At 34.5% G+C, this 13,930-nt stretch overlaps 1 protein-coding gene across 1 annotated transcript in view; it reads right to left on the bottom strand.

Annotated features, from left to right (window-relative positions):
- Positions 1-13,930, bottom strand: part of LOC114513890 (pregnancy zone protein-like) — a 49,547-nt gene that overhangs the window by 15,826 nt on the left and 19,791 nt on the right. Inside the window, exons 14-17 of the mRNA XM_036016924.1 lie at positions 12,592-12,734; positions 9,627-9,776; positions 7,189-7,353; positions 5,365-5,529 (exon numbers count right to left, since the gene is read on the bottom strand). Of these exons, the coding sequence (XP_035872817.1) occupies positions 5,365-5,529; positions 7,189-7,353; positions 9,627-9,776; positions 12,592-12,734 (623 nt within the window). The remainder of the gene's footprint in view (positions 1-5,364; positions 5,530-7,188; positions 7,354-9,626; positions 9,777-12,591; positions 12,735-13,930) is intronic.

The raw sequence follows: 13,930 nt of genomic DNA, 5'->3' as shown, positions 1-13,930 counted from the left end.
TTCATGTGCATGGGTGGGGTACAGTGGTTTTGCTAACCAAAACTCAGAAGCAGAGAATACACTGAAGCAATGAAGGAATGGGAGGACTCAACCAGGCATGGCTCATGGGTAGAGTGCAGCTCAAAGTGGAGAATTCAGGGTGAACCTCCTTCGAGAGAGCAGCAAGCATGGGTCTTCCCAGATAAAGTATTTCCCAGATAAGGTCAAGTTAAAGGAGTTCATCATCACCAAGCCTTTATTATATGAATTGTTAGAGACTTATCTAAGAAAAAGAAAAAGAAGATCAAAACTATGAACAGTAAAATGAGAACAAACAGACAACTATCAACAACTGAACCTAGAAAAACAAAAACAAAAACAAACTAAGAAAACAACTAGAACAGGAACAGAATCACAGAAATGGAGATCTGTGGGGTCTGTTGAGATCATGGAGTGTTATCAGCAGGGAGGGAGTGAGGGGAGAATAGGAAAAAAGGTACATGGAGTAAGAAGCATAAATGGTAGGTAAAAAATAGACAGGAGGAGGTTAAGAATAGAATAGGAAATGGAGAAACCAAACAACTTATATGTATGACACATGGACATGAATTAAGGGAGGGGAATGCTGGTAGGAGTGGGGATGCAGGGTGAAAGGTGATAAAGGGGAGAAAAAAAATGAGACCACTGTAATAGCATAATTGATAAAGTTATTAAAAGAGACATATCATGATTAAAATGGCAAAATTCAAAGACAAAGAGAGACTCTTAATGCAAAGAGGGAGAAGTAAGAAGCAACATACAAGGGAGCTCTGATTAGGTTAACAGCTGATTTCTTAACAGAAATCCTGTAAGCCAGAAGGTAATGGCAAGAAATATACCAAGTAATGAAAAGAAAAAGGCTTGCAACCAAGGCTACTCTACCCAGTTAGGCTTTCAGTTAAAATGGAAGGTGAAATGAAGAGTTTCCAAGACAAAAGAAGGCTAAAAATTTACACCTTCACCAAAATAGCACTGCAAGAGATGCTAAAGGGACTGCTTTAAATAGATGAAGCAAAAGAGTGAGAGAGAGTGGAACATGGGTACAAAGGGGAAATATGGCAATAAATGAGTACCTATCAATAATAACCTTAAATGTAAATGGATTAAATGCTCTAATCAAAGGACATAGGGTAGCTGATAAGGAAATATGACCTGAACATGTGCTGTCTACAAAAGACCCACTTCAAAGCAAAGAACCTGCACAGATGGAAAATGAAGGGCTGAAAAAAAATTCCAAAAAAATGGTAAGAAAAAAAAAAGCTGGGAGAAAAAAAAAGCTGGGGTGGCAATACTCATATCAGACAAAATAGATGTCAAAAGAAAGGCTATGAAAAGAGATAGAGAAGGACACATCATAAAGATAGAATCCATCAAAAAGATATAAACATTGTAAACATATATGTACCTAACATAAGGGCACCAAAATATATAAGGAAAATTTTGGACAACTTCAAGAAAAATATAGACAAAAACACACTTATACTAGGGGTTTTAATGCCTCCATTGTCAACAATGGATAGATCTCCCAAACAATATTGTGGAACTGAATGACACATTAGATCAAATGAACTTAACTGATATATACAAAGCCTTTCATCCCAAAGAAGCAAAACATACATTCTTTTCAAATGCACATGGAACATTGTCGAAGATAGACCACATGATAGGACACAAAAGAAGCCTCAACAAATTCAAGGAATTTGGGATCACATCTAGCATTTTCTCAGATCACAATGGCTTGAAACTAGAAATTAACCCCAAGTTAAAAACTCAAAAACAGTTCAATTCATGGAGACTGAATAACATATTATTAAACAATGAATGGATAAATAATGAGATTAAAGAATACATTAAAAAGTTTCTGGAAACAAATGAAAATGAACATAGAAAAGACCAAAACCTATGGGCACAGTGAAGGAAGTCCTGAGATGGAAGTTCATAACAATACAAGACTACTTAAAAAAAGTAGGAACATTTTGAATAAACAACCAAACTTTATATCTACAAGAACTGGAGTAGGGACAACAAACAAAGCCCAGAGCCAGTAGAACGAAGGAGTAATCAAGATCAGAGCAGAATTAAATGACATAGAGACTAAAAGAACAATTCACAGTATCAACAAATCCAGGAGCTGGGTGAAAATATAAATGAAATTGAGAAGCCTTTAACCAGGCTCTTCAAGAAAAAAAGAGAGAGGACCAAAATAAATAAAATCAGAAAAGGAAGTGGAAAAATTACAACTGATGCCACAGAAATACAAAGAATTATAAGAAATTACCACAAATAACTATATGCCAAGAAATTCAACAACCTGGACAAAATGAACAAAAATCTGGAAATATATAATCCTCCAAAACAGAATCAAGAAGAAGCAGAAAGCTTGAATAGACTGATACAGCTGGTGAAATTGAAGCAGTAATCAAAACACTCCTGGCGTACAAGAGCCCTAGACCAGATGGTTTCACAGGAGAATTTTATAAAACCTTTAGGGAAGAGCTAATACCTATCTTTCTCAAACTATTCCAATAATATCTAAGAAGAGGAAAGACTCCCAAACTCTTCTGATGAGGCTAGCATCAGTTCAATTCCAAAAACAGGTAAAGACACAACAAAGAAAGAAAACTACAGGCCAATATCGCTGACAAACATAGATGCTAAAACCCTCAACAAAATGTTGGCAAACTTCATCCAGCAATACATTAAAAAGATACACACCATGATCAAGTGAGATTAATCCCAGGGATGCAAGGATGATATAATATTTGCAAATCAATAAATGTAATAAATCACATAAACAAAATGGAAGACAAAAATTACATAATCATGAATAAATGCTTAAAAAGCATTTGATAAAGTACAGCACCCATTTATGATAAATACACTCAGCAAAGTGGGAGTAGAGGGAGCGTACCTCAACATAAGGCCATATATAAGAAAGCTACATTCAACATCATACTCAATGGGCAAAATTATAAGATTTCCCCTTAAGATCAGACACAAGACAACGGCATCTGTTTTTACCCCTCATTTTTAACACAGTATTGGAAGTTGTAGCCACAGTGATTAGACAAGAAAAAGAAGTAAAAAGCATCCAAATCATCCAAATGGGAAAGAAGGTAGTAAATCTGTCATTGTTTGCAGGTAACACGATAGTTTCATAGAAAACCCTACAGACTCCATCAAAAAGTACTCAACCTAATAAGTGAATTTGGCAAAACAGAGGGATACAGAGTCAACATTCAGAAATTGAAGGCATTTTTGTACACACAAAAATGAAATATCAGAAACAAAAATTAGGGAAAAAACCCCATTTACTATGGCAACAAGAAAAATAAAGTACCTAGGAAAAATCTTAACCAAGGATGTAAAAGACCTGTATTCAGAAAACTACAGAACACTGAAGAAAAAAATTAAAGAAGACACAAGTAAATGGAAGCATATACCATGTTCATGAATTGGAACAATTAATATCATCAAAATGTCCATAATACCCAAAGCAATCTATAGATTCAACATAATCCTTATTAAAGTACCAATGACATATTTCATGGATATAGAACAAATATTTCAAAAATTTATGTGGAACCATAAATGTCTCCTAATAGCCAGAGCAATTTTGAGAAAGAAGAACAAAGTAGTAGGGATCACAATACCTGATATCAAACTATATTAACAGTCCACTGTAATCAAAACAGTGTAGTACTGGCATAAGGACAGACACATAGGTCAATGGAACAAAATAGAGAGCCCAGAAATAAATCCATGCCAATACAGTCAATTAATATTTGACAAAGGGGGAAGAAATGTAAAATGGAATAAAAATAGCCTCTTCAATACATGGTGTTGGGAGATTGGGCCAGGTACATGTAAAAAAAAAATGAAACTAGACCACCAACTCACACTATGCACTAAAATAAACTCAAGATGGATAAAAGTCTTAAATGAATCATGACACAATAAAAGTTCTAGAGGAAAAGATAGGCAGGAAAATCTCAGATAGCCCATGCAATAATGTTTTCATGGGTATGTCCCCTAGAGCAAGGGATATAAGGAAAGAATAAACAAATGGGACTACACCAAATTAAAAAACTTCTGCAGGGCTACAGAAAACATCAGCAAAAAAAAAAGGGGAACCAACCATATGGGAAAACAGATTGGCCAGTGATACCTCAGACAAGGGTTTGATGTCCAAAATATTCAAAGGACTAAGGACTCCACCCCAAGAGGACAAACAATTCAATTAAAAAATGGGCAAAGGACCTGAACAGGCACTTCTTCAAGGAGGACATACAGAGGGCCCAGAGACATATGAAAGGATGCTCAGGAGCACTAGCCATCAGAGAGATGCAAATTAAAACCACAGTGAGATATTACTTCACACCAGTCAGAATGGTCATTATTCACAAATCAACAAGCAACAGTTGCTGGTGAGGTTGTGGAGAAAAGCAAACCTTATTACACTGTTGGTGAGAATGCAGATTGGTGCAGCCACTGTGGAAAACAGTATGGAATTTCCTAAAAAAAACCTAAAAATGCAATTGCCTTCAGATCCAGTGATCCCACTGGTGGGATTATATCTTAAGAATCCTGAAATACCAATTCAAAAGAACCTATGCACCCTGATGTTCATAGCAGCGTTATTTATAATAGCCCAGTGCTAGAAGCAGCCTAGGTGCCCATCAGTGAATGAGTGGATCAAAAAACAGTGGTACATTTACACAATGGTGTACTACACAGTAGAATGAAAGAAGGAATTTCTACCTTTTGTGACAACATGGATGGGACTGAAGAACATTATGCTAAGTGATGTAAGCCACATGGTGAAAGACAATGATCTCATCTATAAGTGGAACCTAATCAACAAAACAAACAACAGCAAAACAGAACCAGAGGCATGGAAATAAATAACAAACTGACAGTGACCAGAGGGGAAGGGGAAGGGCATAATGGGGGAAAGATGGGGAAGGGCCAAGTCAGGGAACACGTATAAGGACCCATGAACAGAGACAACATAGTGGGTTTTGACTCTAGGAGGGGATGCATGGGCAGGGCAAAGGAGAGCAACAGGGGAAGGATTGGGACAACTATAATTGAACAACAATAAAAAAATAATGTGGTTGGGGAGAATGAAATAGAATATTTAAAGATAGTTTATGTCATATATAACTGATCATCTACTTTAAGGATTATTTTTACATGATTTATGGGATTTTACATGTTTAAAGGAAAAGTGAATAATAAAAACTTTCTAATAATGAAAAAAAGAAAAATAGTTACAGTTTTTATGCCAACTCAATCTAGCAAAGAATTATTTTTCTTTTTTGTTATTTTGTTTTATATTATTTTATAAGAGCAATATAATATAATAAAATGTTCTATTATTCTAGCAGACAAGTAAATCTCACCGTCATAATATACTGTGGTCCCCAACGAGTCTAAAAGTCCTTGAGACTGATGACACAAATATGGCTTGTGGATTTTTGAGTTGGTAAAAATATTTAGTCCTGCAGACTAGAAGAAAATTATTAGAGCATATTGCTAATCTAATCCTAAGACTGGAATGTTTTCTTAAATTTGCATTATACTTTCACTAATATTATACATATAGCTCATAGGATCATGAAAATTCTACATAATAGAGAAGAGAGATATTTTATAAGTGAAAATGAAGATACAAAAAGTCCAGGGTATCCAGTTCATGAATAGAAATTAGGATTAGAAACCACTTCTGATTCTTATTTCTAAATTTTTCTGTGCTCTCTGCTGATGCCTCTTTCATTATCTTTTGTATACAGGAAACTGAGTATTTTAGCCTTGGATGTTTTCTCTCTCTCTCCCCAAACATAACATATATATGTATAAACATACACACACACGAACACACACGTATGTGTATATAGACAGCACACACTCATGCATGTGCACACATGTGTATATATACATGCATGTGCTATTTATGTGTGCGTGTGTACACAGACATACATACCTCATAGCTTTATTGCAGAGAGTAATTTTTAATTTTTTTAATTTGTAGGATTGGAGATTTTTTTCACAGTCTTAGTAAACTTTGCTTTGTTTATGTTTTATTGGAAAATATAGCTTCCCCTGAATGGTTCTGCTCAACTCATCCCTTCTTTAATTCATTCTTTCCTCTTTTCTTTGTCAGTTTTTTAAACTATCTTGAATCTCTGTATCCAAAACACACATGCCTGAAGTAGCTTTATTTGTGGAGTCCACCTGTCCCCAACTTCCTCTTTCTTCAACAGTAGCCACAGTTGAATATTACTAGCTGTCTTGTCTTAGAATATATCAGAAACTGTGGGACTCTGAGGCACAGTGGCTAGTGGTGGTAGCAATATGAACAAGGAGAAAGAAGAAATAAATGTTAAAGATGAAACAATGAGCTAATCAATATAGAGTCCTCTTTGTATTCTTCCACCACCTTATGATTCTGAAGATTACAGAAGGAGGAGGCTTCAATTGTTCACAGCTAGGTTGTACCTCTATTGGATGAATGACATGTTTTCCTTAAGGCATAATGAGACTTTTTGTTCCTTTTTGGAAGTGATCATATTTAGTCTCACAACCTGGATAAACTCCCTTTTATAACTCTACCTACTTACAGTTAATCCCAAAGACATTCATTTTATCTAATATCCCTAAAGCATGCTAACATCTCGACTACAAGTATTATAGATCTTTTCTTCATGAAAGATTACTTTTAGTTTCCTGAAATTTTACTGCACCAAGGGGGATGGCTCATGCATTGTACTTTGTGTATTCAGTCATTTGACATGCCTTTATTGAGCCAGTGACTACTATAATGGCTTCCATTGAGTACTCACCTTTCCAGAGGTGTCAGAGGCACCATGGGAAATGTCTTCCTCACATATTGTGAGGAATTAGCTTTGGGATCAACTTAATTAAAGCTGTGGGCCCTAAAAGTATACCAGACAATATTGAAAGTGCCTCAAAATTCATGATTAAGTATCTGTATGCATACAAAGTTGGCTATGTATTTGAGGTTTTAATGTTTTTCAGTTAATCATTGTTTTGTTTGGGAACAGGGCAGGTTCAGGATCAGATTCTAGAGCTCAGAAGTCTATTTGTTCTCCAGCTTACAAGGACTTAGAAAGCAATTTTGGTTATGTTTTTAGGACAAAGGATTACCTGAAAGATACTGTAAACATCATTGTCATCCAAGACCCGCTTTGGAGTGTAAAGGATTCCATCGTGAGTTATGTCTTCTGCATTTATGCATCCTTCAGCGTCTTCATTCATGTTATGTCCATAATGAGCATTAAAGTGGTTCTTTACTGGTAATAACTTATAGACCTGAAAAATTGAGAAAAGGAAAGAAAAGTTTTGTGGTTTTTTTAAAATTTTAAGTGTGAGAATATTCAGTCTGGGATTTAAAAGATCATAGTGTTTAACACTCCCATGAAAACATTATGAAAAACAACATAAGGAATCATGGAGAGATATTAAAGGTTATGGATCCTAAGCCTTTTGTTAAAGACAAAATAGCATATGATCTTACATGTGGAATCTAATGAGCAAAAAGAACCAGAATAAAATAAACAAATGAGCAAAATAGAACCAGAACCATAGAAATATGGAACAGACTGACAACTGTCAGAAGGGACAGGGGAAGGGAGGACTGGATGAAAGAAGGTGAAGGATTAGACAAAGAAGGTACATGGATGACCATGGACATGGACAATGGTGTGGGGATTCACTGTGGGAGTGTGGGGCAGGGGCAGGTGGAGGGAGGCAAAGAGAGAAAAACTGGGACAACTGTAATAGCATAAACAACAAAATATAATGGAAAAACAAATGTATGAGTATAAAAAAGAAAAAAATTAATATAGAAAGAAATTAAATTAATTGAAATTAATTGATCAAAGTCTCAGAGCCCATTTTGGCTGTGTCACAATACAACCAAGTCATCTGTCTCACACTCCAGATGCTTCCTTTTAAAAGGAAGCAGAAAATATGGTGAGTACAAAGAAGTGTGACAAGAGAACAAAAGTCACTTATTCCGTCATCCAGGAATAACCTCTGTAAATACTTGATTTATTTCTCTTTCCCATTTTATATGATTAAGTTCTTACCAAGTTTTTCAAAAAAAAATTTTTTAAAGCCTACTATTTTAGGATCCCACCTAAATTGAGAAAAAAAAATGAATGCATCTTATTTTCTCTGAAATAAATCAGTTCCAGTTCAGCTTTTGCCCAAAATAAGGCCACCTGCACAGGTATATAGTGTTCAGGCCATTAAACACATACTGGACCCCAAGCAGACCTTCTACTCTGGTTGCTGTCATTTCTTATCTGAGCTACAACCTCTTCACTTTTCTTTATTCTTTCATTCTCGTTCGCATGCTTTAAGCAGCAAACAGGATCTCCTTAACAGATAAATCTAAATTGTCATTCTCCTGCTTAAAACTTTTCAGTAAATTACTACTGTATTTATCATTGACGCCAATCTCCACTCCAAGGACAGAGCTCGTGATGTTCTTCCTTACTTTCCATTCCACCTGTGGCCTCTACCATCCCCCTCTGTCACAGCCACATAACAGGTGATTGCTGTATCCCTTTTTGGAACACTCTAGACTTATTCTGACTGCACACCTTCAGGCATCTTACTTTCGTTCATTGTAATGCTTGCCCCAGTTCTTTCATTATCTGACCATCTAAGAAGACACCCTTAGTCACTACGTCAAAAATTGTTCAACTCTTTTTTCCTTTATCTCAACATCCTGTTTATTCCTTTTATTATTCTTATCAAAACTGGGAACCTCTATATGTTTATGTTTTTGCTGTTTGTTTGTTTAATACCTCACAAGACTGTAAGTCTGAAATGGTAAAAGACAACATCTGATTGTTTACCATTAGAACTATTTCTAGCACATTATCCACCCTATAGTCAAGATGTCATGAATATTTGTTAAATAAATGAATTGGGCCATGAGGCCTGTAAATTCTAGGGTCCTTTTGAAAATGTTTTATTATGAGAGACATCTTTAAAAGACAAATTTGAGTGAAAACTCTCTTTTGTCCATAATTAAAACCAGTGAGTAAGTGTCTGGATTTTAGAGGAAGCTTAAAAAGCTGATATTTCACACACAAACTTGAAATGTGGTGCAGTGAAAGTGGCAATGAGTGAAATTTGGTGGGAATTCCACTTTTAAAATATATTTGAGGCATACTCTTTCTACAGTTGCTTAGTCTATCCTAGCTTTGTTTTTCATCTATAAAATTGAGGTAATAAAATCCATCTTAAAGAATTATTATATATTTATTCATTCATTAAAATATGTTGAGCACATTTCATATATAAGGTCCTGTGCTGGGCACGGGGAATGTAGTGGTGAGCAAGATTGTTCCTTCACTGAGAATGTATTATAACAGAGAATGAAATGAGATGATACATGAGCACCTTGTGCAATGTCTTTTGTGGAACTGCATGAATTTCAACTCATTCAAAACAATACATTATGCCTGATGTGCTGAAGGACTTGTCCTTTGCAATTATAACTTCCAGCTTCCAAAAATGGTCTTATCATATGTGCATTTTCTAACAATCAAGACAGAAATAGGACTCACTGATTGATGTGAGAGCTCAGCTTCAGGCTTCATGAGCAGCATACTCTGGTCTATTGCACGAAGAGCACAGAGGGACTGAGGAGTGGCTGTGACCTTCAGATTGGTGTCTGAAGCTGGCAGGCTCTGGGCTGAGGAGAAGCCCAAATTTACCTGTCAAGAGAATATGATTATAGCAGCAAATTTTCTATTACAATCTCAGACTCTCTTCCACCTCAGGCTAGGCCTAGCCCTTTCTATACTTCCTTTCTGTTCATCCTTTTTAGAGCAGGATTAAGAGGTGAATCCACCTAGGGATGACCAGTTAACCATCTCTGGAATAAACTGAAAATGTGGCTCTAGTTAACTCAGGTTTCCCACTCCTTATATAACTGGTGAAATATAAATTGGTTTTGATCACAATGAACTAGAATCCTGAATGGGAACAAGAATACACATGCTAAAGAAGATATCTTACAACTGACTTTTCTCTATGCAGCGTTTTTGTGATGAATGTGTGTATTTTGCAGGATGCTGGGAAAAAAATGCACTTTGCCTCTGAGATCAGCCAACCCAAGTCTTCTCTCATTGACGGTCTTAGTCATCTGACATTCTAAAGAAGTGTAATAATGTTTATCAGGATCAGAGGTTTATTGAGTCTTAAAAATGAAATATCTAATATTCATCCTTAGAGTTAATTGGTTGAGAAATCCAAAGAACAGTGAATAAAGAATAAGAACTATAAAATAATGGGAAGTCATGCACGAATTTTTTCAGATATTTGATTCTGCTTTGGCTGGTGGGGATTCACTGGTAAGTGAATCTATTGGTTCCTTAATGTTTGTGTACAATCTGATTTTTATAGTCAAAACATAAAATAAAATAATTAAAAATTTAGTTACTATAGTGGCATCAGGTAGTCTAGGTTCTTGAACTGAAAGCTGATTTGGATTGGAATAAAAAGTCAGTGTGTTTGGTGAAAAAATATTTGACTTGTGTTGCTGAATGTAACTATGATAATCCTTATGCCATATGGCATATGTTATGCCATCTACTGAATTAATGTAATAGTTTGGATTTATGTATTATGAGACATATATGAAAAAATAAACAATTGATTTTCCCTCAAGATGCCATAGTAGTCATCTCTGTAGTTCATTATACTATGAAAATGCTACTTATGGGGAATTCTGTTTTAAACACGTGTGTTTTTATTTTTATAAAAGTTAAGTTCATTAAAATATGTTTTTATGTCCATATCAAGTCAGTTATTTGGAATTATAATCAACGGAAAAAACTTTTAGCCAAGAAATGGATATGATAGAACCACAAAATGTCTTATGGACATGAGAACCAAAAAGGACTATATTTTGAGAGTCTGGGGACCCCCAGACTCTCTATCTATACCAATCTATATTAAGTAATGTAATCTTCAATGAATAATTACATCTGGCTAAAAATGACAGGCAATTTAAACTGTTATATATTATGTAATATTTATACTAAATCTGTTATTTTTAAAGTTAAAAAAAGGGCATATGAATAGAAGTAAAAGGAGTAAATATTTTGAGTAGGAAACAGTTTTCCTTTACCCCACCAAAATTGAAAAAACATGTAAAGTATATTGGTTTGCTGGAACACATGTCTCAAACTGACCTGGATCTTTCTTCATGTTCTCAGCCCACTCTTTACTGTTTGTTCTTTGTCCTGTCAGAATGTCTGACTTGTAGGGACCTCAATTGTTAACTCTGATAGTCCTCTTTTTAGAATTTTTTTTGTGGTAAATAAAAATAGTGTACTTTCTTCTAAAAATTGGATAAATCATCATCTATAATTACTTATTTGTCATAACTGATCTCTATGTCTGATCAATGATAAGTTAAAAGACATTTGACATAAGTGATTGAACACAATGTGTATGGAGTTTTGTTTGTATGTAGAAGTTTGTGGTTTTACACAAGAGTTTTCATGTGACTTGCACCACAGAGAGACCATTGCTAGAATGAGTGTTGGAAGTTGTAGCATAACACAGGCACTCTAAGGTTTAACAAACAATTAACTGTCTATGATTAGCAATGTGGGCATTGAAATTCAAAGCAGAAATTTCTTCTGGTTCATATAAAACACTTAAACAGGACAGAAAGTATGCTCTTGGACACTTGTTCTGGTTTAATAGCATTTCTGTCAGGTGGAATTAAACATTTATATGAGAATCCCTTCTGTATTTTTTAGATCATAGTATATTAAGATATAGATAAACTAAATACAGAATTGTTCACTTGCTATAAATGCCTATTGTTTTAATATCCAAAAAACCCATGTTAAAAAGCCCTTCTAGATTTAAAAAGATACCTGTAGTTGGTGGATCCTATGTGATTATTCATGTTAAGATTACAGCACCACAATCTGTTGGGATAATGCTTATTTATATCTCAATAGGCCTCTCTTTACAGCTATGTGTTTTTTTAAATATATGAAGATCTCACCTGTTATATTTTTATGCTGTAGTCATTATTGGAGTGCTCAAGCTATGTTTCTCAAAATTCAGTACATACACGTACCCTTGTTCTGTATTATCAAACTAAATTTAAATTCACAAGTTACTGGTTTCTGTAGTAGTACATGGAAGTGTGTCAAGCTGGCATGATGGGATAAAATTGACACATTCTTGTGAAACATCAATTTTAATTGAAAAATTGTGAGCAAAACATTTCAAAATTAAAGGTATTAAAAGTTTATAAAAATAGATTCTTAATTTCATGTAAGTTTTAAAATAAAACAAGAGACTTGAATAATTGTGCTAATGGCAATCTGATTTGGACTACCCCACTAGACTTCTCAAGTTATGGCATCATTCTCTGCCTTTAGGACCTTTGGAGGCAAGTTTTAGGAGCATTATATGATGGTCTTTTAATATACGTTTGTTCTTATTTTATACACTTCAAAAAGAGAGTTGGATAAAAGGACTGGGCTTAAGCAAAACACCCACCTTATTGGCAAAACAGTTTTCAATCTCAAGTTCCTGTGTATCTGCAACAATTTCTCCATTGAGTAAAATAGTATAAACAAGCAACTGGGCAGTAGGAGCAATGTCTGACTCCACTTGAAAGGAGAAGGAAAATACCCCATTCACTGGAGAATAAAGGAAGTTCAAGAAAATAGATTAGGAAGAGGGAAGAGTTCTCAATTTTATAAAGAAGAGTTTCCCAAATAATTTTGCTTATTTATATTTGGAGTATACTAAAGTAAGAAAAAACTTGCATTTATACTGTTGTGCATATAGTAGTGTTCAACAAATATGCATTGAACTAATGACGTTTTTCCTAAAAGATTTAGGTTAATTTGTTCATTTCTTCCGCTTAGGTAGACAAAAGCATTTAGTGCATGTCTCAGTTTTTAAATTAGAAAATATTTATTAAGAAAGACGCTAAGAGAGAACTTCTAGACATCTTTAATTATCTCTATCTATGGTCCAAATCAGCACAATTCTTGTCATATGCATGAGGACAATTCAAAGAATGAAACACAGTTGCTACCCTCAGGTCATTTACAAAGAAGCAGAGATATAGGTATAAATAATCACATATAAAACAAGCTGTGCCTCTCATCTTTATAAAAGAATTATCCTAATTTATCTTAGTGGTTGTTTCTGTGTGAATTGCATAGTACTTATACAATGTACCTGCTTAATTTTCTCATAAATGTTTTAAGTTTGATCTTTGTAGCATAACATTCTTTAAAAAATATAGCCTTCCAAAAGATTTGAAGGCAGCTGGCAGTGAAAACATAAAAAACAGCAGGATCAACATAAATTTGAAATAATAATACTGAAACTGTATGAAGGTGGATTTCTGAAGCCAGATTAAACATAGGCAGAAATTAATTTTATTAATAATTTTATGAATGTTATTAACAAATGGTTATACATTAAAGTGCTTAAATTTAGCATTGTGGTTTTTTACAAGTAAAAGACAAATGAAAAAAACAACCATTTATACAATCAAATAAAATGAAGTACTTTTTTTCTTAAAGAAATACTTTTTTCTAATCATTCCACCCCTCTAGTACTTACTCCATTTAAACTTTATTACAAGAACTAATTTGGAAGAAATTGCTTTATGAGGCACTTTGGGTTTTGATATGCTCTTAGCAACAATCTTAAATTCCCATATAAGCATTTGTAGAACATATTTAAAGTTGTATTTTGGGGAAAATGCATAGCACCAATAATTTCACTAGAAAGGAAGAAAGGCCTGGCTGGCGTAGCTCAGTGGATTGAACGCGGGCTGCGAACCAAAGTGTCGCAGGTTCGATTCCCAGTTAGGGCA

This window comes from Phyllostomus discolor, chromosome 2 (genome assembly GCF_004126475.2).
Source record: "Phyllostomus discolor isolate MPI-MPIP mPhyDis1 chromosome 2, mPhyDis1.pri.v3, whole genome shotgun sequence".
Lineage (NCBI taxonomy): Eukaryota > Metazoa > Chordata > Mammalia > Chiroptera > Phyllostomidae > Phyllostomus > Phyllostomus discolor.
The sequence above is the reverse complement of the archived record's forward strand: the minus strand, read 5'-3'. Positions and strand labels throughout refer to the sequence as shown.